We start from the raw sequence: 22,520 nt of genomic DNA on the forward strand, positions 1-22,520 counted from the left end.
CAAATAAATATTAATTTTGGGGGTCTTCCATGGCTAGGCCTTGACATTAAATAGTTTGAGACCCACTGTAAAACAGCGTTTTATTCGGAAGCAAGCCCAATTCAGCTTATATTAAGCAGACTTGGCAACGCTGGCACTAGCCCGACATGTATGGGATCATTTTGCTTTGCAGCTTTCATATCCGGTGTAGAGCGGGTACGGAAACGGTCTATATGCATGCATGTAATTGAGCGTGGAAACTACCGGATACGGTAGGCGGGCTTTAAACCGGATCTAGTCTGAGCACTGCAAACAGAAACCAGGGGAGTTTAGAAGAACATTATTGTTGTTAAAGGGTCATCGTTTCCGGCTAATGGCGGTCCAGTTGTTACTACGCTTGTAGTAAACAATAGTAACAATAAATAGACGTATTTAGTGATCGTTATCACGGAGACATGGGGAAGAAACATAAGAAACACAAACCGGAGTGGAGAACAGTTGATGGTACAGTAGCTACACGTGCACGCGGACAACGACGAGCCACTGCGTGGTTCCATGTTGTTTTTGTTGTCGTTAGCTATTCGTTAGCCTTGGCAGCTATAATGCTTAGTTTTATTCATCGCTAAAATAACAGATCTATGTGCAAAAGTTATAGCTTGTAGATCTGTTTTTCACATTTCTTAGGTTAAGGATAATTCCTTTTAACAGGTCGTTCATGAAAGTCCTTGCGGTCTTGCTTCCAATGAGAACCTGTGAGCAATTAGGGGTTAAGAGTCTTGCTCAGGGACAAATTTCATTTCATCGACACATATGCTGGCCTGGCCTGGAATTGAACCTGGGGTAACCAGGGCCGCTGGCCCCCTAGGCGGGCTCACTAACCACTCAGCTATGGCCGCTCCCTTAAATATCATGATATCATGATATCATTCAGCAGTATTAGTGTGCACGTTCTGGTTATTTAAGAAATAGTTTGATTGACTGAACTAAGTACTCATTCATTATTATTATAATTAGGCAGTGTCATTTCAAATGTGCTGTGTTCTACTGTGCAATTTGATTGTGTGTGTGTGTGTGTGTGTGTGTGTGTGTGTGTGTGTGTGTGTGTGTGTGTCTGTGTCTGTGTTTGTGCTCTTTCTTTCCTATTGATATATTCTTGTGATAGTTCAAAAACACAGCAAGGTGCCATGCTTAATTCCTTGTGTACATACTTGTCAAATAAAGATTCTGATTCAGAATTAGATCATCATCATTACTAGGCTATTATTGCTCTGTCTGTTTGTCAGCCACTCGTGCCATACACTTGATTTCATATTCTGTTAAGTAACTGCATACTATATACACACCCTGGCTATGATACACACACATAACACTCTGTTACCTCCCACACAGTGACACAGTATTCATAAAGTAGGCCTGCTGTCACAATTATCACATAATAATTATTTTAGATAATTTCAATCGTCAGAATCACACATAGCAGATCTACAACCTCACAACGTGTCATGATGCAACACGCTGTGAGCTTGTAGATCGGCTATGTACACCATAGTTTTTTTTTTAAGGTTTTTTAAGTATGACATAAATATGGCCTATTTTGGCCATAGTACATTATTTATTTGGATTATTGGTACTGGTCATTGTCAGTCATATCTTTGTATATCGTCTCTGTCGGGTGGACACCTCATATGTCCAAAACTGTTACTCTTCAGGATTCAAATTCAGAAGTAGCAGATTTGCAAGCTTGAAACGCAAGCTTGTGGATCTGCTACTTTTGATTATTTTGTGTGACGCTGTTGTATGATCAAGTTGGGCTTTAATTTGCGAAAAAACACAAAAAGTTAGAATATGAAGATAATAGGTTTCTGCCCGACAGCGACAATATGTAAGTTATTTGTCATATCTGTCCAGATCTACCCATTTTTTGTTTAAAAAGTCTAAAAAACAAACATAAATGTAATTTTTACTTATATGTTCACAGACTATGACGACAAGCCTTTGGAGAAACCATTAAAGCTTGTGCTCAAAGTGGGAGGAAGTGAGGTGACAGAGCTCTCCGGTTCTGGACACGACTCCAGTTACTACGACGACAGGTCAGACCACGAGCGAGAGCGCCACAAAGACAAAAAGAAGAAGAAGAAGAAAAAGTCTGAAAAGGACAAAGACAAACACGTTGACGATGACGAGAGAAGACGGAAGAAGGTGAGTTCACAGTCGTGAATGAATGAATTATTTGCACTGCACGGCAGTCATTACATACATTAAAAATGACTGAGGAGGAAAACACTATAAAGCGATAGAGCTTATTCCATTGTGTACCATGCTTTTAACAATTTGGAAGTGAGTAACATCTTGTATTAAAGCCGGGTTTGACCATTTCCTTTTTAGTATGTACAGGGATTAAAGTTCTCAGTCCTGGGGACTGATTTCAGTCTTGAGGATTCCATGTGCCATGTTTTAAAATCAAAAATCACATATTGGGACATGGTCTGAAAATAATTTTCAGTCTTGGGATTCTTTTTTGCTTTAACCCCTGTATGTAGTTTGTTGTGATAATACAGCGTACCAGGAGGTGGCAGCGTAATCAAAATGACATTGAATTAGAGCTCCAGCTAGTGTGTGTTGTGTTATTAGCTAAAACATATGGGTCTTCATCTCACAGGAGGAGAAGAGGAAGAAGAGGGAGCGAGAGCAGAATGAATCTGAGGCGGCCGTTGCAGCTAGCAGTGGTGCTGGGCCGGTTGAACCCTTCACAGTCACAGTGCCTAAGACCCTTAGTATTGCAACAATAGAGGTGAGCAAACAAGAACCTCTCCCAGTAAGGTCATGCTGATCATTTTAATCAATGAACAATAATGAACTCATTTGAACATTTGTGGATTTCTATCTTCAGCCCGAGGAGAAGAAGAGGAAGAAAGAGATTAAGTTTGAGATCATGGAAGCTGAAATAGAGGACTTTCACCCTAATGTGAAGGTGGAGGTGGATCCGCAGGGAGACAGACCTGTCCGATCATGCAGGACACAACAAGGTACGGCCATGTGTATGGATCATGTTGGGATGCAAGTCCTTTTGTGATCTACCTATTTATGTGTCCTGCTGCTATTGACTGCTGTGACAAAATAATTTACGCCCAGGGACTGTTAAGGGCTTATTCTGAGAAAGCCCTCCTACTGGTGCAAAATTTGATCTCAGTGTAAGTCAAAGGTGAAAGTTTTCCCCGAATGTAACCACTTATATTTTGTCATACAATGATGTTATGCTGCGAAAATAGCTGATCTACAAGCTGGCATCACATTGTGAGCTTGTAAATTGGCTTTGATATTGTTTTTCCCTATCGTTGAACATACCAGGATGCCAGATTGCAAGTGGTTAATGTTTCTGTGCTAAATGTGACTTTGCACCAATATGTTTGTGTGTGTCTTAATGTAGAGAGTGAGTGCACTCCTCGCCAGCAGCTCCTAGAACACTTCCTGCGCCAGCTACAGAGGTGTGTAGAAATATTATTGCCAAGTATGATGTTCATACAAGGAATCTGATTTGGCACATTTGGCACAGCTCTTTTAATACTTGAGAGAACGTTTTAAATAGCAAGGTTCACATTTTGCATGACTGATCTTAAAGGTAAACGGTTTAGTCCATCTGATTTATTAAAATGATTTTGTCAGATTTGAATGACTTCTTGGTTACTAGTCTTACATGCTGCATGCATAATGAATGACCAATTACAATCACTGTCGGTAACATTTACTTAGATTAAATCCCTTACAGTTTTGGTGTGACCATAATATGAGTGAAGAACGGGGAAAAAAACGTCCAAGAAAATTTGTTGGTGAAAAGATATGCTAATGTTGAACAACTAAATTATTTCCCCCTCAAAAATTCTCCTCATTATTACTAAATTCTAAATGGAGTTGTCGAAGTTAAAACCGCATATATCTTGTAAAAATGTTTAAGACCGCAGCTGTACTGAAGCATTTTCTCTGGTCTTCTCAGGAAAGACCCACATGGATTCTTCGCATTCCCAGTGACAGATGCCATTGCTCCTGGATACTCCATGATCATCAAACACCCAATGGATTTCGGTACCATAAAGGATAAGATTGCTACCAACGAGTACAACACTATTACAGAATTCAAGGTTAAAATTAACAGTTGTTTGTCGGAATTTAAACTCTTTGCCACATACACACCGTAGCACCGTTGGAACTTAGGGTGATGAAAATGTTTTTGCACTGCCTGTCATAGTGATGTAGAGAGCAATTTGTGTTGCCCCTTTCATAATTAGAATGCAGCTAAAAGTGGTTTTCATTGTTAAGAATATAAAAGAATATAAAAAAATAAGATAATATAGGCACACACAAAAAACCCACTATGACCTTGTCTCGTTACAATTCTTTACTAAACTATTCAATGAATCATGAAACCTGAAATTACATACATTTTTGAACAATGATAGTATCAATTCAAATTGATTCTGACATTCCAAATTGGTTAAATTGTATTGCCACCTTAAGGTCGGTGCATCATGTTGCATCAATGCATTTTACACCTCTAATTATTGCCATTATCAGGTGGAAAAGTGCATGCAAACTGCGTTCACCCTCTACATTTGAACCAGTGAAATGCTGACACATGTTTTTCTTCCTCCAGGGCGACTTTAAGCTTATGTGTGACAACGCCATGGTGTACAACCGACCAGAGACCGTCTACTACAAGGCAGCCAAGAAACTTCTCCACACCGGCTTCAAAATGATGAGCAAAGTAATGTGGTCATATAAGATGAGAGGGACATTTATTTAATCCTAGAGATGGAATTACACTTATGCGTCACATGAAGATAAAATGACTTGTATCGGCATGCAAAAAGAAAACCGAGGGGTCGTCCAGGTGGCGCAGGGAAAAAGTCCCTGCCCACCACAGAGGAGACGAGGGATTTGAATCCTTTGGTGCACCAGACACATGTTCAAGGGTGGGAAGACGGTGGAAGGTGGGGACGGCGAACTCTGAGGCATTCCTCCTCCAAATCTTGTGAACCCTATACTTGCACAGAGAGGCACATTTCTTTAATGTGCATGCATGCAGACTGCCATAATTAATAATAGGCTAACTAAATGTTCTCCCGTTGAGTATCATCATTCTCATCATTATCATAATCATCGACTCCGCCGTCCTTTTCCTTTCCATTCCACTGGCCATCCAGTCACTCTCTTGCCAGTTATGCAGATGAAGTGAAAGCGTGGCCTGTGGCTGTCTTATCTCTGCTCTGTTCGCAGGAGCGGCTGATAGCTCTGAAGCGCAGCATGTCTTTTATGCAGGACATGGATTTCTCTCAGCAGGCGGTCATTTTGGGAGAGGATGACATCGCAGCGGAAATCCCTCCTCCGGAGATCATCCCCATCCCTGTGGAGTCGGCCAAGAAGTCCAAAAAGCAGCCAGTCAAAGACGTAAAGGAAGTCATCAGGTATGCCAAACATTACAATTTACAATGTATGCATTTAGCACACACTCATCCAGAGCGACTTACAAAGTGCAACATACACCGACAGGGTGCGCAGTCAATTGAAAAGAGTGCCAAGAAAACAATTCAAGGCTCAGATTACACATGTTTTTAAATCTCAAACGATTTGGAAATCTGGTAGGATCACACACTACAGGATTAGATAATCTTATAACATGAAAGAGAATCTTATAAGATTCTCTAATAAGATTATCGTACGTAAACATGCACACACTACAAGATTTTTAAATAATGGGGTATCACACTCGACAAGATTCTATTAAGATTATGGGGCTTGCCCGAACGCAGTGCCTCACGTAATTTCCTCATGTGATCACATGCAGTAGCTGAGTAGCAGGAGTAAACAACGAACAGAGACGGTTAAACTTGCAGTGGTGATGAACGGTTGTGATATGTCTGAGAATGCACTTTTATAGACAGTGTTCTTGCCACATATCTACAAGCCTCAGCTGTCCAATGCACCAGGGGTTGTTTGGACCGGTCGCTGTGCCAAAAGTCCACTCATTCACTTCACATCTGTTTCCTTGATTGTCTTTCGCTCGCAACTCCCACCGTGTCATTCCACTCACACAATAGTGATCATCTATATAAATGTCAAACATGTTGGAAAATGATCGTCCTGAGAGCAAATTGGATCTTTGAACCGCTCACACTAGAGGATAATCTTGCCTGATAATCTCTCTCGATTATCCGAAACGTAGGTAGTTGTTAGGTTTGCTGTGTGACACCATTGTACAACAAAGTATAAAATAGGGCTTAAGTTGTAAAATATATGGTCCAATCATGTTTGTCTGTTTTAGCTACCTACAGTATGAACCAGAGGGAAATGCCTGCAGTCTGACAGACAGCACAGCAGAGGAGCATGTTCTGGCTCTGGTGGAACACGCAGCTGATGAAGCCCGAGATCGAATCAACCGATGCATGCCCAGCTCCAAGGTTGCTCACTTTCACACATCACAGGAAAAAACACAAACTTGTAAATGCAGTATACCTAAAGAATGTATACATAAGCAGAAAGTTGCTTTCAATCTGTACAAATATGACTTAATGTATTATGCTACTAATGCTACTTTTTAACTTTAGATACAAGTAGGGCCTAATACTGAGGTTGTCCATTTGACCAACGTTTTACTACTTTATTTCATTAAGTTGATGATGACTAGATGCCATGTCTGTTCCTGTGTTTCCAGATGGGTTACCTTCGTAAAGGAACAGATGGTTCTCTGGTGTATACTGTTGTAAATCAGCTTGATCCTGAAGCAGAAGGTTTGGGATTTCCTTTTTAATGTTTGTCAAGCAGTGCATTCTCTAGGAACTCAACTACATATAGTATATAAATGGCTATAATACCTATAACCGTGTCTTGGAATAACTGTATTTTTCCTGCCATGTTTTGCAGAAGAGGAGACCCACACTGTTGACCTGAATTCATTGTCTAATAAACTGTTGCCTGGATTAACCACCTTGGGTTTCAAAGACGACAGAAGGCACAAGGGTATATCAATAAGATGCACATTTTGTTAACTCATGGCAAAAGCCTTTCTGGTCTTAATGGACCATATTTATTCCTAAATAATTGAGTGAACATATTTCCTTAGTTATTAAATCATCGATGTTTGAATTTCATCCATAAACTAATCTTTTCTCCAGGGATTATTTTCAGCTGGACTTTAAAAACCAGTCTGTGCTTGATCATACTGTATGGATAATAAACACAACAACCTCGCAATTAAGTTCAGTGTTGGATTACCTATATCAAGCAAATTTCAAGTGCCTGCTAGGTGAATTTCATACTTACTGAACATGAAATGATTCCATTGGCTTCCTTGGTAATCATGATAAATGGAGTGAGCCAAGTGGTTTCAAATTGTATCCCAATTGTCTCTTGACAATGATTGTTCTCAATATTGTTTCTTGGTTATACAGTATTTCTTCTGTTTTGGTTTGAGCTAAATCAGAATATGACAAAGATATCATTTAAACCTGAGGTGTGCAGAGCCAAATGGCAATTTGGACGGACCAAGTATAAAGTCCCTAATTGGTTAACCCGACCCGTCAAGCTTTGCATAACATTTGAATATAACATATAAATGGAACGACTTGCAGTGTTACCGACATGCATGGACCCAAATAGGCCTAGTAGTTTATACTTATAAAGTCTATTAGGCATTTGTTATGGATTTCTCTAACATTGCTCTTCTTAATGCAGTGACGTTCCTGAGCAATGCCTACAACACCCAGAGCCTTCAGAAGAACTCCATCTTTCCAGACCTGTTGCCTGATGAGATGGACATGTTGTATAATTCGTACGGAGATGACACAGGCGTACAGTGTGCGCTCAGGTAGGACCCAGGACGTACTATTTTCATTGAAGAAAACTGCTGCTTCAACAATACAAATGTAATTTTATTTCAGTTTCAGTATTTCAGTTTGTCACAGGGCTGTAGAATATATGGCAGATATCTTGAAATCTCAACTGTTTATACAGTAATTATACTATATCTGTATTGCAAAATGTCTGGTGCAGAATATCAGGCCTACAAATCAAGTTGCATGCAGGAAATGTAGTTTAGACACATCTATTGTAGTACGTATCCGTCACAATATTTTGGGTTGTAATATGACATTGTGGTCGGGCAGAAACCTGGTATCTCTATATTTCATCTTTTTTTTTTTTTCATTAATTAGTTCCCTATTTCCTACTTCATAGTATGACCCCGTCACAGGAAAGTAGCCAAAATACCCGATTTACAGGCTCACAGTGAGCTTGTAGATCTGATTTGTTTTATATTGAAAAGCGTTAGAAGTTTTGCCTATAATAGATATTAGGGATTCAAGGTTGAAAATGGTTAAGTTGTCTGGGTTTTATAAATATTTAACCAATGAAAAGTATGAACAAGAGATTTGGCTAAATAATTGGAACAAAGGTACTCTTTCTCATTTCCTAAAAAGTAACGGTTTTGGACATACAAGGTTTCCACCTGACCGCGACCATGATAATTATTCTTGTTGTCGGCGCCTTGCAGCCTCAGTTTGTCATCAAGTTCCCTCACCTCTTCAGTATACAGGAGTTTGTCAAGGGCTGTGGAAGTGTTACCAAGCAGCTGGTGGATGGACTACTGGATAAGATGACTGCAGACGACCACACCAAAGCTCTCAATCACATCAGACAGGTAATTACTACTCTGACGATGCCAGACGATCGGAGATCTCCGCCTACCAATACGTCCGCTAACAAAGCTACACCCACTGCTTTGGAAACTAATCATGTCACGCCCCAATACAAACTAATTGTTTCCACCGAGTTTTAACAATGAAAGCCGAGAGATTGTCCTCAATCTTTAGTTGTTTTGAGACAGACTTGCGAGACTAGGTATTTACAGTCCCAATCACTGTGTAGCCCATACATAAATGAGTCTGAGCGAACACGGAAGTTGACTGTGTTGGCCACTCGCATTACACATAGTTCAACAAGATTGTCACTACTGAGTCAACTCATTAATTCCAATGTCTGATGCAGTGGCATATTTGTTTCTGTATTTGTATCCCATTGTTTGTATACCACAATAAAAAGTAATTAATAAGAAAAAAGGAGAACACTGTTATATAGTCACTGTTATATATTCAATTCATGGTATCTGTAAGAGATTCTTTTACATTGTTCCTAAAAGCATATCATTTTTCGAATGATGCTTATTTTATTTCAGAAAAGAAATATGGTGCTGAAATCTGATGAAACCAAGGCCAACATTTGTGACATGCAGGTATGCTGTAGACTCTGGAATAGTACACTTAGAAATAAACGAGGTTTAAAGAATATACCATTGTGTACCAACTAATAAAATGTGGTTCATAATAATCATAATGCGTAAAAAATTGTGTGAATATTGTGTGTATTGTTTTTGTTCAGATGGCAGATGGCAGCGGTCTGGGCGAGACTGGCTCCGTGCTGGACTTCATGTCCATGAAGAACTACCCCGATATGTCTCTGGACATTTCCATGCTCAACGCATTAGGTGACAATGCTCTCTCAATATTATTAGTAGTTATTCATTTTATACTTGGTTGACTGGAGTCCCCTGGGGTCTATGCTAGGCTAGGTCTATGCTAAATCTCTTCGCCGAAAATAGCAGCTCTATCTGCGATTTTGCCGAATGTTCGCCCCCCAGAATAGGAACGATAGGACTCTTGTGGTTATTTTTATTTATGTATTTCTATAACCATCATACTTTGTATACATACATCTCTAGACATTTAGATTCTGAACACATTGGGTGACAATCCTTGCTGGTCTTAGATCCACGTCTTACATCGGTCTGATCCAAGTCTTAAATCCACATTGGAGCCTCACCATTTCCATCTGTATCCCGAGATCCACATGTTTAAATTTGTTATTCATAATTTATAATAATTCATTATATCATCATACTTTAAATATCATATGTAAATAAAATCTTTACATTTAAGCGTCATTTTCATCTCACTCATAAAATACACAAACAGTAATATGTTATTACAAAGAAGCTAAGAATAAAGGGTAAACCAGTCCAGTGGTTCTCAAAGTGGGGTCCACGGAGCCTCAGGGTTCCTTGAGGGGGTTTCTAAATGGATCCTTACAGGTCTGTAACTCTGAGAGTGTACACTCTGAGTTATGGGGGTCCCTGAAATTAAAAAGTTGAGACGCACTGGAGTAAACAGTATTATCTCCCTGTGTCTTGTCTGTTCTTATCCAGGCAAAACGGTGAAGAAGGAGCCAGGCCAAGACGAAGGCCAGCAGCACTTTGATGATGCAGACAAGTTGCTGCAGGAGTTCCAGGAGGCGCAGGTGGACAGAGTGGGCTCCAGACCTTCCTCCAACCTGTCCTCCCTCTCCAACGCCTCCGAGAGGGACCAGCACCACCTAGGTCAGTGACTCCTAACCTTTGGAATTTGAAGGACCCACAATTTCATATACATTAGTCATGGACCCCCATTCCATTTGGTGTTAAAAAAAAAATCTCTGGGACCCCAATCTACACTGTAAAATAGTCAGTTTTCAACTCCATCTGTATGTCGTCTATCTGCAGGATATCTCAAATTAGTTATGAAGGGATTTGCACAAAACTTTTCGTCCTGGACCAAGGAGGAACCGATTAACCTTTTATACTTATTGGTGAAAACAGGGCTTGGCGGGGGGTGTGGCCGGTCACAAAAATGCAAATAACTTCACACTCATTTGAAAAAAGGTTTATTATGAACTGATTAACTGATCATATGCATCATGAAGTTCTGGCCAATAGAACTGGATGTGGTGCCAGAAGCACGCAATCTGCCATGTTTCCCCATTCCTCCTGGGATATGAACCTTTATGTACACTTTACCATGACGATTTCACCCAGTTTGCTTAGGGTCATCTCTTCATTTAAGATTCAAGACTTCTATTGTTACATCTTATATGATCGTAGGCAAGGTTGGTTTGGTACAGTCCTAATATGCAAAGTGTCTCGTGCTTGTGTGTCTTCGGGGCAGCCTACTGACCATTGCCACCAAGGTTACTGAAATTCACCCAATCCATTCCAAAGTGAGTCATTTTGTTCACAGACAGATGCACAGACATGAGCCATTATAATGCCCTGCCACGCACTGCCGCAGGAGAATAACAATACAATTAATATAATTGTACTTCTTTGACTACCAAGTACCAACATGCCAGATTCTCCCCTAATGCCTTGATATCAGTGCATTAGTACATATCATTGAGTCTTTTGTCTCCAGATGTTTTAGGGTTGTACAACATTTAAAGCAGTCATGTGCAACAGAGGACAGGTGTACAGTACGTAGGTTTATTTAGGTTTTCATTTCCAAACCAAACACTACGCCAGATGGTTTCACTCAATAGTTCACCCATCTCTGGTTGAATGTGTAGTCAGTGTATGCTTGGGATAAAAACCTGAATACACTCAGCCCTCCATGACACATGATTAGACACCACTGCTCAAGGCAAATACTTTACAACAGATTCCTAAAGTCTGATTCAGTATACTAAGTTGTGCACCGTTGTCACACATCAAAGAAAGCAGATCTACAAGCTTGTAACGTGTTGTGCTGGGAAGCACCATGAGCTTGTAGATCTGCTATAGATCTCTACACTCATACTCAAGTAAGTATAACTCCGGTTTACCTGCCCCCAACTCTACCACCACAACAGTATCTGAACTATTTTTTCACCAAGTGTCTTGTGTGGCCTTCGTCAACAGGGAGCCCATCACACCTGGGTGTTGGCGACCAGTCCGAGATGGTTCACGACCCCTATGAGTTCCTGCAGTCGCCAGAACCGGGTTCTACAGCCAACAGCTGACCTCACAGAGCGCCATTTGGAATCCCACCATTAATGATCTAATATTGTCCTTGGAATCCGCCAGTTGTCCGATCAACGTTGTATATATTGTTTGTGTTTTTGTTTTTGTTTACTTCAATAACTTTTGAAAAATAAATATGGTTTACAACTTGTTTTTTATCTAAATTGCAATGTCTTTATGTCCTATGTACTATGAGGTCCTGAATTTCTTATCTCTGAAAATATATTATTATTACTTTTGTCTCTGTGTGACAAACTTGATTTATACACACAACCTCACATGGGAAACCCAGTGCTTCACAGGATACATACACATGCATTTCAGCTGAAGGCATACAGTACATTAATACAGAGTTTGACATAAAGGATAGTGGTGGGTCATAGATTTGGATAAGGAAGGGGCGATATAAAATATAGACATCACATACAGTTTCTGCTAGAGAATGTGTTATCCACCAGAACAGTCAATATGGTTAACATTTTTGATTTTTTGGCTTATTGTGCATATTACTTATCATTGCTTCTTTCTTTTTTCTTTCTGCATTCACTGGCCCCGTATTATTGCTGCTTGCAGCTATATTAGTAATTGTGTTTATTACCATAGACAGTGAAAAGCAATTGACAGGTAGTTTCTAACGACTCAACACACAGAACGGTCATAAAGGACAGTTGCTGTTGTTTCCTGTTGTAATTGTATTTTAAAAATGATCATAGTATGAGGTTTATACAATAGGGTAGTGTAGTGTGCCTTCGTTTTTGAAAGCAGAAGTTTCATTATGCAAATTTCCCGTTTGTTTGGTTCCCCTCTTGTTCTCATCTCCGGGAACCTTTTTTATGCAGTTTAAAAAAATAATTGTGGAGTGAAAGCAAAACGAAAGACAAAATCGTAGTGCTCACAAAAGGGGTTCAGTCACCTGTCTCTGCTCGCGCGCAGCCCGCGTCTCAGCAAAGTAGGTGTTATGCCGAAATTGATCACTTACCGAATGCTGTGATTTAAGAGGTACCTGTAATTTCCGCAAATTGGATACGTTGGCTGGTATATGGTAGGCTTACGTTTCCACTGGAAACGTACGCACTAAGCTAAGAGAGTTATTGCAACGCGTTCAGATCTAACTGGTTCAGATGCTAATAATCCACCTTTTGTTCTAGCGTAACCAACAGCGACGTCAGGAGTCACACAATTCGATGGGTCACAATGTTTGGTTTAACATCAGTTTCCATAGCACTGGTTGGAAGGAACTGCGTCCTGCAACTTCTTCTGTCCCCTGTCATTAGAAGGCATGGAAAAGCAAGACTGTCTGACAATGTTTTAAATGTTCAATGCTTCATGTTCATAGAGTGACATGAGTAATTAATGGAGTTATTTACCTTGGCGGCCGTTGTGTTTTATGGATATTATGGAAGTGCTGTCTATTGAACACACCTGTATGGATGGACTGTATCGGCAACCAAGCAACTTAATAGAGAAACCTGCCTCTCTATTTGAACAATAGACCAATGTCTTCTATTTTATGTTCTCCGAGCAGCATCCAATGGCACGGGTGAGTTGTTCTTCATACATTATTAGCCTATGTAGAAGGCAGTGGTGGAAAAAGTAGGCTACTCACATTCTTTACTTAGAAAATAGCAGATCTGCTATTTTCAAATTGCCAAAGTATATATATAGGTCTGAAGTGGTTTTGTAATGATATTCAAAATCTACAAAGTATAAGTTTTCAAATAGTTATAGTGTAGTAAAAGTACAACATTTGCCTTTGAGATAGTAGAGTAGAAGTCAAATTATAAAAAAATTGGAAATACTCCAGTAAAGCAAAAAAAAATACCTCAAAATTGTACTTAAGTACAGTATTTGAATACATGTATGATGTACTTAGTTACTTTCCAGACACTGAAGGCTACTCTTCGAGGGGCAAAATCCACAATATTTTCTATGTTATGTTTTGTTGTTTCAAGGCAACTTTCAAACTACGGAAAATGACTAAAAATTTGTTTTAATAACTACTGAAAATGAAACATGTTAGGGTCATTGTCAAGTCAAAGACAGCAATATCATTGTTAACACTGACTCTTGTGTCTTTGTTGTCCTTCACACCAATGGATTATATTTGTTTAGCAAAATTGTAGACACAGCAAAAAAACAAATGTCAGGAGTGCATGTTGGCTTTATTACTGTGCCTGCTAGGCAACAGTATTTAACCACTATAGGGAAGAGAGAAAGGCCTGTGTTCAAAATGAAATGATTGTTGTAGTTGTCATTGGGGCGACCCGCTGTGTGAGGTGGGGGGGGGGAATGGTAATTTCTTTGTAATTTTGGTTTAAATGTAATTTATGAGCTAACAGGTATTCAACTGAAATGATGTTCCAGCATTAGAGTGCTGCAACCTTTGATTGAGTAACATTACCAAACATGCAAGGCAATATCCTTCTTGTGTAACTTCTTTAACCGATCAAACGGATCCAAAATGACCTGTGGCTTGAAGATTCACTGGAAGCAACATCACAAGTTTGTCTTGATACAGGAAACAGGGTTTCGTTTATTGTCAGTGACTGCATATTTGGCTACAATTCCAACTCCATGTCATCACAATCAATGCAACTACCCCTGAAGCCTATGGATTCCGAACCGAATATACACATTTATAAATGGCTAAACGAACATAAAACATTAACCACAGATAACACATAACCCTTTTCCCCAACATAAAATGACAATAAACAGTAGGCCTAAGTGTCTAGGAATCCTCCTCTGTCCATTAGCACACCACTGTCCCCAGTAACCCATATACGAATGCGTAGTCCAGGAGGTGACCAGGTAATGGCCCTTCCTACACAGGCCTGATATAGGCTATGGAGGCCCAGTGTGGGGGTTCTCTCTGGTCCCAATGGAGGACTACCTTACAACCTCACCAACTGCACTCTAGATCAAGTGTTTCCCAAACACTGGGTCGGGACAGGACTTTTTTGAGTCGCAGACCAATTTTCGTGGGTCGTGAGTAAATAGCTCTGTGCCCAGAGTCATGCTGGGACATCCTCCCCTGTTTATTGGTACACCCTGGGACGTTACAATATTAATATTCAGTATCGCATGACCCTAGGGACCCTTCACACCGACAGCTCAGATGCCTTATGACTGAGGCACCTTCTAATAACCCTATCATATCTCAATATGCATAGGGTGACAGAGTCACCATGCTCTGCTCATTTCCCTGGCAAATTTCTTCGCAGCCTAAGTCGGAGCTACTCTCCACACTACAGTACTATTACTACTAGGCCTATATCATTAATCCATGATGAGGATGTTTTGTCAAGGACTACTCTGTTCATTCTTGGTCGACTGTCTTCCAAACCTATGTATGATTTCTCTTAGTCACTGTCCATTTTCATGTTGTTTTTTTGTAGATGAATTGCTTTGGCCGGAGGGCGAGGCGCACAGCCCCTACTCCTGGCAACAGTAGGAATGAGCTGGTTCCCTCCAAACCACCCAGGATCAACGGCTGGTCGTGGCCTCTTCAGGGTTACCAGGTGGTGGCCTGGCTGGTTTATGCCTACTTCGCCATAGTTTGCTTTGGCATTTACACCCCTCTTCTCCCCGTACCATGGAATCTTGCCGCCTACTCGGTATCCTTTGCATTAATAACTACATAAACCCTGACTAATGCTACTGTACGTTATGTATATTTTCAGAATTGTAATAAAAAAGTTCAGTGATAGCGAAAATAAGCAGATCTACAACCTCACAACATGTCTCATGGCCGCAATGTGTTGTGAGCTTGTAGATCAGCTATTTTCTCTATTTGTCATATGACAAGGTATATACATGGCATAAGTGGTTAGTTGTGTTTCTCAACTGGTCCATTATCTTAAAGCTCAAGCAGAACTTAACATTAAGCCTAATTTATACCTCATTGCATGACTGCCGTGCAATGACGTATATTTAGCCTAAGAAACCTTGTTGGGAGATCTTTTATTGCAATCTAATATAATGCAGGCTGCACATCTTTCAGATTTGAAAGTGACTTTAAATATTAGCCCTCTCTATGTGGGCGTCCTTTACTGTAGCTATGGATGGCCTTCCAACCAAGACAAGGACTTTGTTGTGCGAGAGCTTCTGAATAGAAAGAAGCTCAAGGCACGCTAGACATGACTTTGTCTTCTTTGTCTCAATTACGATCCTCTCCATTAACCATGGCCCCATTATCAGTGGGCTGTTTGTCTTGTGATGAATGCAAGGCAATCCCAGAGCCACTTGTTTACATAACTGTAGGCTAGTGGTTAAAAATGGGAACAGTTGATTTATTCACACTTGGACTCTGCTCCCCTCACATAAGACAAGCTTTTATTTCCATCCGTAGGCTCCCCTTAGTAACTGTGTATGTGAAAACGGTCACTTTCTTATTCACGTGTATCCGTGGCTGTCAAACCTCTTCCATTTGCTTTGTAAATGGCAGACGTAACACCTGTGTCCTACTCCTCCTAGGTGTAAAAACAAATATTACCCTCCCTGTCCGACGTCCCTCCCGCAAGTTTACCCTTTCTAGCAATTCCAGCAAGTCTTTGTTCCTTGACCCCCTGCTGTGTGTAGCTAACTGGGGTGGCCTTTGTAGTGCACATGATCACCCATATTGCTGCAGTGTCTATAGATCCGGCAGACGCCAGCGTCCGAGCCAAAAACGCCTGCTCCGGTCCGACGCCATTGTTTGACCGGACGAAGCAGCCACACGTCATCCAGGACCTCCACTGTTACCTGTGTGATGTCAAAGTGTACGTATCCACACAAACAATTACAATCAATTTAATTGGCCAACGTCATTTTCACATGACTTGTCTCTAGGTTTGCACTTTAACACAAGCATTAAATTATTCTGTTATTCTGCACTTTGACATTTATTCTTTTATTGTTTTATTACTTCTGTTCTTTGTTTGTCTTTAAATGCCTTTCTTTCTATGCCTCATGTAAAGCACTTGAATTGCCTTAGTGTATGAAATGTGCTGTTGCCTTAATGCCTTACCCAGAGACATTACACTGTCCTTCAAAAAGCCGCAAATAAATAATAAGTGTTGACGTAATGCAATCTTTTGTGTGCAGTGGCCCTGGAGTGAAACACTGCGGCGCTTGCAACAAATGTGTGGCTGAATTTGATCACCATTGTAAATGGCTCAACAACTGTGTCGGTGGCAGGAACTATTGGTAAGAGGAAGTTTGGATGATGTTGATAACGAGTCCAGTGTTCTACATCTGAATAAATGGTCTCTCTCTTCTTTCAGGTATTTCTTTGTGGCATTGTCCTCTGCTACTGTAGCTATGCTGATGCTTCTCATAGTTACCATGTTCGTGTTCATTCAGCATTTCTTGGATCCTGGCAGTCTACGGACCGCCCCACAGTTTGACAGTGAGTCTCGACATATGCTGTGTTTGATGATACAGTACAGTACAGCTTCATGAATAATCCTTTGGTTTAAACTCGAAATGGTATTCTTTACTGTGATTATTTGTGTGACCAAAAAAGTACAAATTAACAGGGTCACAATTTTCCATTCCCTGCCTGTGTAACGCAGCGCCATATTGGATGTGTATAATGTGTATAATGTGTGATTTACAATCTTTCTCTACCTGTTCCTTACCAGTATCATGCACTCAAACTTAACAAAATCACCATTGAAGCAGTAGAGCATGTCAGCTCAGGACCACTTTACACGCACAACAAAATGCACAGCAACCATTCATGCACAGCTAATCATGCTTTGTTGTAATTAGCTGCATAGTTCGGATGCCTGTTTGACCAATCAGAATGTGGTCTGATTGGTCTGGTGTTATTTCCAACATTTTAAACCCAAGGCTGTAACCATGCATTATGTCTGTATGTATCAATGTGGTTGTGTGTGTGTGTGTGTGTGTGTGTGTGTGTGTGTGTGTGTGTGTGTGTGTGTGTGTGTGTGTGTGTGTGTGTGTGTGTGTGTGTGTGTGTGTGTGTTTCTAACCTGTTGCGTATTTCTCTAGGTCTGCTGAGTAATGGCACATGGCTCGTGTTCTTACCTGTAGCTCCCATACAGACGAGCTCAGTGGGGCTCCTTGTGCTAGCCTGCATAACCATGATGCTGTGTTTCATCTGTCTGCTGCTTCTTGGCCACCTGCTGGGATTCCACCTTTACCTCTGTGAGTCACAATAACAGTAAAGTTTGATCATAAACAACACCACCTAGTGGATGGGTGGGTATAGTGCACTGTAAAGTCTATTACACCAGTGGTCCAACATCAGTTGGTTTAACAACTTTCAAAATAACTTGAATGGATTGGGCTGGGTGGATTTCAAGTTTCATGAAACTTGGTGGGACTGATCAGTTAGCTGCCTTAAAAGAGATTATTCACTTTTGGGTTGAAAAGGTTAAGCATTAAGTTCACAAACAATGATGGTCAAGTTCAAATTGACACTCATATCTCAGAAACGGAGAGTCGTAGACCAAAAGATTTTTTTAGTTTTTACACTTTCAATCTGGTCCCTATTTTGGGCATGTCATGCAAAAATGTTCACAAATCTTCAAAAGACTTTGAAAATATAGGAAAAAAACAGACCTAAAAGCACAATGCTTTGCAATATGTTGTGAGCTTGTAGATCAGCTATTTCTGAAAAAGTGCTTAAGTGGTTAATTATTCTTTGTTGTCATTAGTCTCCTGGTTTGTTTTTTGTTTCCTCATGGTTGATGCAGTTTACAAAGGCATGAGTACATTTGAATTCATAAAGCTGCAGCGCCAGAAAGAAGGCAGACACCGAGACATGGAAGCCGGGAAGAAACAAGCCAACAAGAAATCATCACAGGTCAGACACGTCTAATCTCTGACACTTTCTGTCACATCTAATATCTGACCCCTTCACTTCATGCATATGAACTGGAATTGTTGTTGTTTTTTAAAATCTTTTCAGAAGCAGGACACCTCCATTGACTGTGACCCCAGACACAGCTCAAGGTAATTTATGTGTGTCTGGATCACATTGTGTATGATTGAGGAAATTGACTTGATGACTTGTTCACGAAACAAGAAGAACGATAAAATGTGGTATAAAAAGAAATTAAATTAACCAAAAAGTATGCACAAAATCTGATCATCTGATCTCGGGACTAAGACTTCATGTGGACAACTTGTGACAGCAGTCATCAATGACGCATCTATGAAGTATGGTGACTGTCAATTTGGGCATGATTTCAGCTCAATCAGAGCCCCATTAGTCTCACGAGCCAGACCGTTTCCTCCCACAATTTTTAAATGCTTCCGTCGTACAGTCTGGAGCACGGAAGCTCTGAAAATGATCCGAGGATAAAGCGGATGTGGCGCCTCATCCTCGCGTCCTTTTCGTCTTTACAGTCACGCACATTTGTCCTAATATAAATCAAAAATATCTAGGCATATATAGCTAGCTTCTTATCAGAAATGGAAATTCTAAAATAAAATGTAAAGATATTTTAGAATATATTGAGCAGAAATGACGAATAGATGACAGCTTCCGTTCTCGGCTTTCGGGAGGTGTAGTTCCAGACTGTATAACAGTCATTTCGGATATTGTGGAATAATTGTCTGGCTACGCGAGACTAGAGCCCCATTGACTTCAATCATAAAATTACAGTTAAAATGTTTAAAAAAGTATAAAACAAAATGAGTGGTGGTACTTCGTTGGTCTACTGGTAGTGTGCAGCAGCGGACCTGATTGGTCCAGTGGTTACACTACTGAGGACCTGTATTTGTATTTCTACAGTAATATATTCTTTCATAAGGATTCTGGGAATGTAATATGTCCAAATGCATATTTAACGAAACTCTTGCATTTTCTGCAGTACCTGCACATTTACAGAGGAAGGACCTCCATCCATCTGCATGGAGGTGAGCGTTCAGTAACGTCTGTTTTCATTAAAATAAACATGCTCTGAAAACACATGCAACCCACCCATCTGACCACTTAACATGGCAGCAACGAACACTTCATGATTTTCAAGTGGGCCCTGATCCAAAAAAGGTTGAGAACCTCTATATATGGTGCTTGCCAACGTCGTCACCACGGGGGGCGTGGCATAGTAGCTGCAGACATACTGGTGGGGGGCAATGTTAAATCAACCTGTTTATCCCCCACAAAGATGTCCGCCGCTACTAAATGACACTTGTTGACGCCCCTTCAGGATTTTTGGCACACATTATATATCTAATGTTGCATCTGAAAATAACGATATGAATTTTTCTATTTTATTTTACTAGTTGGAAAAGATTAAGAAGTCAGCAGAGAAGGAAAATAGCCATCAGTATGGAACAGAAGCTCCTACAGAGATGAGAACAGGTGGGTTACCACGGCCACGGGGAATACTTGATTCTGATTGCTCAGAGCTTCTGTATCATTTTAAGATGACCACACAGTTGGATGTAGGGTTATGTAAGCTAACATGATTGGAAACACAAAACGCATGAGGAACAGGAAGCAGAGTAATGCTGTCATAACTGTTTTCAGTGCAATATATGATGAAACCAAATGAATGGTGCTCTACAATAAAATGATAACACTATAACACAACAGCATCAGTGAAAAGACATCAAAAAGATTAGCTTGACTTACCAAAGCAAAAATGTTTATCTCTGTGGTAATATTAACAAACAGCATGTTTTCCTTCCCGGTTTCCTCTACGGCTGAAAGGTGACATTTCAATGATTGACAGCAAAGTGTGGCGTCCGGAAGCAAACATCGAGGAAGAGGAGGAGGAGGAAGAGGAGGAGGAAGTTCAGCCTGCTGAGCAGGCCAGTGTGAAGTCTGTGGACAAAGTCCCCGAGGTCCAGAACCCACTGGGAAGCTGCATAATGATCCCATCGGAAGCTCAGCCATAGCTGGTCTCTGACACCACTGCTGGCATCCATCCAACCCTCACAAACTGTTTTTATTTGAGAAGTGCTTTATTGGACTGAGCAATATTAGCACAAGCACCCGTTGCTTCTTATTACTGAGGACGACTTACATTAGACTGTATAGCATTGGTTTAATGCCAGTCATGGAGCATTAAACTGAGCCTGTTACACCTGATTTATACTTATAGTTGCATGTCTCACAATAGGCCTAGCCAATCTACAAGATGTGAGCTTGTATGTATGTTTTCGGTGTGAGACACGATGTGCAACTAAGTGAATCAGGCTATGATTGAGGATGACCTGGACTTGATTTCATACACTTGAAGTGGCGAGTCATACAATTTAGTCAAAGGACTGGACAATGTTGTATGAAATCTGAATTCCTATGGAATAGGATTATGTGTTGTGCATTTGTTTCTTTATAATATGATTTATTTGAATGCCACAGATATTTTATTTATCTGTCTGCCCTTTTGTTTTCCTTTTCTATTGTTAAAGAGTCTTGGCATTTGTATGCCTTATTTCAGATAGATCATTGTAGAGGGCCAAGGGCCCTCTACAAAGCGAGAGGAGATACATGTGAGACAGGACAGGGGTGATATTCGAACCCAGGTCTTCATGCTCACAAGCAGCATAATATGGCCGGTGCACTAACTGGCTGAGACACCAGGCACCCACCTGTGCATTATTTTTAGTAGATATTCTATTCAGCCATTTTAATAAATGATTTGAAAATGCTGAGCTTCCTCAGCAACTATTATAACTGAAATAATAAAATATACATAAATGATTCTGCATCTGTTCACTCTTTTCACTCTTCACGCTTTATCTTTGCTTGACCACATGGTGGAGCTGTTGTAGCAGTTTGAGGCAATCATAACAATCATAACATTACACTATGACAATTATACAACATGATTAAATGTCATAGTAATTGGTCAGTTACTTTGATTTAGCAAGCCAGACACATTCATAGTTTGGCTGTCAAGCTGTGTTGTAAGGGATTGAACATCAGAGTTACATAATGTCCATTTACTCAGTCATACCACTGGTTGTATAATCCTTTCAAATGGTTTTTACACTAGCCATCAGACAAAATCAGCTTCTAAGCCCAGCCTTATAGAAACTCTGGTCTGAAGGAGGTAAATCAACCTAACAAAAGGAACCCTAGCATCCCTGTTCTGGGCATTATGATAATAGATGTAAATAGACAAACATCTGGCAAAAATAATGTAGATGAACATTTGGGGGAAATAGGCAAACATTCTGCAAAAATAGCCGATCTACAAGATCACAACACACGTTGCGACGTGATGTTGTAGATCGGCTATTTTTGCAATTGAAATATGCTGGGTAGGGTGTAAGTGGTTAAAGTGAGTGCGTGAGGGTCTGTTTTTGAAGATACAGATCTTGAAGTAGAACTCTCCAGGGAGAAAGCCAGATCTTGAAGTAGAACTCTCCAGGGAGAAAGCCCTGCTGGCTGTCCAGAACCTCTAGAGAGCTCAGTCTACTGCCATGACCTCAGGCCCGGGCTTCCTGTTCTTGGATCAAAGCCAGGCAGCAATTTCCTGGGATTTTTTTTTTTAAATTTGTGTATCACCATGGTTTCTTGGCTTTTCACTGGTGCAGTTTCCTGCCTATGCCATTGGTCATGATATGATATGGAGTAGAGCAGTGGTTCTGACACTTTTTTATGTCAAGGACCACCAAATTATGTATTTGGCTGCGGACCCCCACGTTGCAGGGGGCGTTGGGGGGTGGGGGGCGGGTGGGGGGGTGGTAAGTGGGACTGAGTTACTAGGACCCCAGG

At 40.6% G+C, this 22,520-nt stretch overlaps 2 protein-coding genes across 3 annotated transcripts; both read left to right on the forward strand.

Moving 5' to 3' along the window:
* The first annotated feature begins 344 nt into the window (after window positions 1-344).
* On the forward strand, window positions 345-11,991 carry brd9 (bromodomain containing 9). Of its 2 annotated transcripts, none has more exons than XM_084051236.1 (17): window positions 345-483; window positions 1,958-2,178; window positions 2,639-2,770; window positions 2,870-3,005; window positions 3,407-3,464; window positions 3,971-4,115; window positions 4,628-4,738; window positions 5,311-5,438; window positions 6,296-6,431; window positions 6,686-6,761; window positions 6,895-6,990; window positions 7,705-7,837; window positions 8,557-8,668; window positions 9,203-9,259; window positions 9,406-9,511; window positions 10,229-10,399; window positions 11,732-11,991. In XM_084051236.1, the coding sequence occupies exons 1-17, from the start codon at window positions 435-437 to the stop codon at window positions 11,830-11,832; spliced, it is 1,968 nt and encodes a 655-aa protein (XP_083907362.1). In that variant the 5' UTR covers window positions 345-434; the 3' UTR covers window positions 11,833-11,991. The 2 variants fall into 2 exon arrangements, with proteins under 2 accessions (XP_083907362.1, XP_083907363.1); XM_084051237.1 differs by having other exon boundaries at window positions 5,314-5,438.
* An 834-nt stretch (window positions 11,992-12,825) lies between these two features.
* On the forward strand, window positions 12,826-21,479 carry zdhhc11 (zDHHC palmitoyltransferase 11). The gene is made up of 11 exons (XM_084053369.1): window positions 12,826-13,373; window positions 15,232-15,450; window positions 16,415-16,593; window positions 16,919-17,020; window positions 17,098-17,222; window positions 17,831-17,986; window positions 18,538-18,647; window positions 18,753-18,796; window positions 19,660-19,705; window positions 20,075-20,153; window positions 20,505-21,479. Exons 1-11 carry the CDS (start codon window positions 13,344-13,346, stop codon window positions 20,690-20,692), a joined length of 1,278 nt encoding a protein of 425 aa, XP_083909495.1. The 5' UTR covers window positions 12,826-13,343; the 3' UTR covers window positions 20,693-21,479.
* The last annotated feature ends 1,041 nt before the right edge of the window (window positions 21,480-22,520 follow it).

Source organism: Gymnoscopelus microlampas (assembly GCF_963454915.1).
Source record: "Gymnoscopelus microlampas genome assembly, chromosome: 3".
Taxonomy (NCBI): domain Eukaryota; kingdom Metazoa; phylum Chordata; class Actinopteri; order Myctophiformes; family Myctophidae; genus Gymnoscopelus; species Gymnoscopelus microlampas.

Excerpts from the sequence above, each read along its gene's own strand:
- zdhhc11 (XM_084053369.1), top strand. The coding sequence starts at position 13,344 with ATGTTCTCCGAGCAGCATCCAATGGCACGG. Across the intron at positions 15,451-16,414 it reads GGAATCTTGCCGCCTACTCG|CTAACTGGGGTGGCCTTTGT; the intron begins GTATCCTTTGCA and ends TGCTGTGTGTAG. Across the intron at positions 17,987-18,537 it reads GGGATTCCACCTTTACCTCT|TTTACAAAGGCATGAGTACA; the intron begins GTGAGTCACAAT and ends TGGTTGATGCAG.
- brd9 (XM_084051236.1), top strand. The coding sequence starts at position 435 with ATGGGGAAGAAACATAAGAAACACAAACCGGAGTGGAGAACAGTTGAT. Across the intron at positions 6,762-6,894 it reads GCTTGATCCTGAAGCAGAAG|AAGAGGAGACCCACACTGTT; the intron begins GTTTGGGATTTC and ends CATGTTTTGCAG. Across the intron at positions 7,838-8,556 it reads GGCGTACAGTGTGCGCTCAG|TATACAGGAGTTTGTCAAGG; the intron begins GTAGGACCCAGG and ends TCACCTCTTCAG.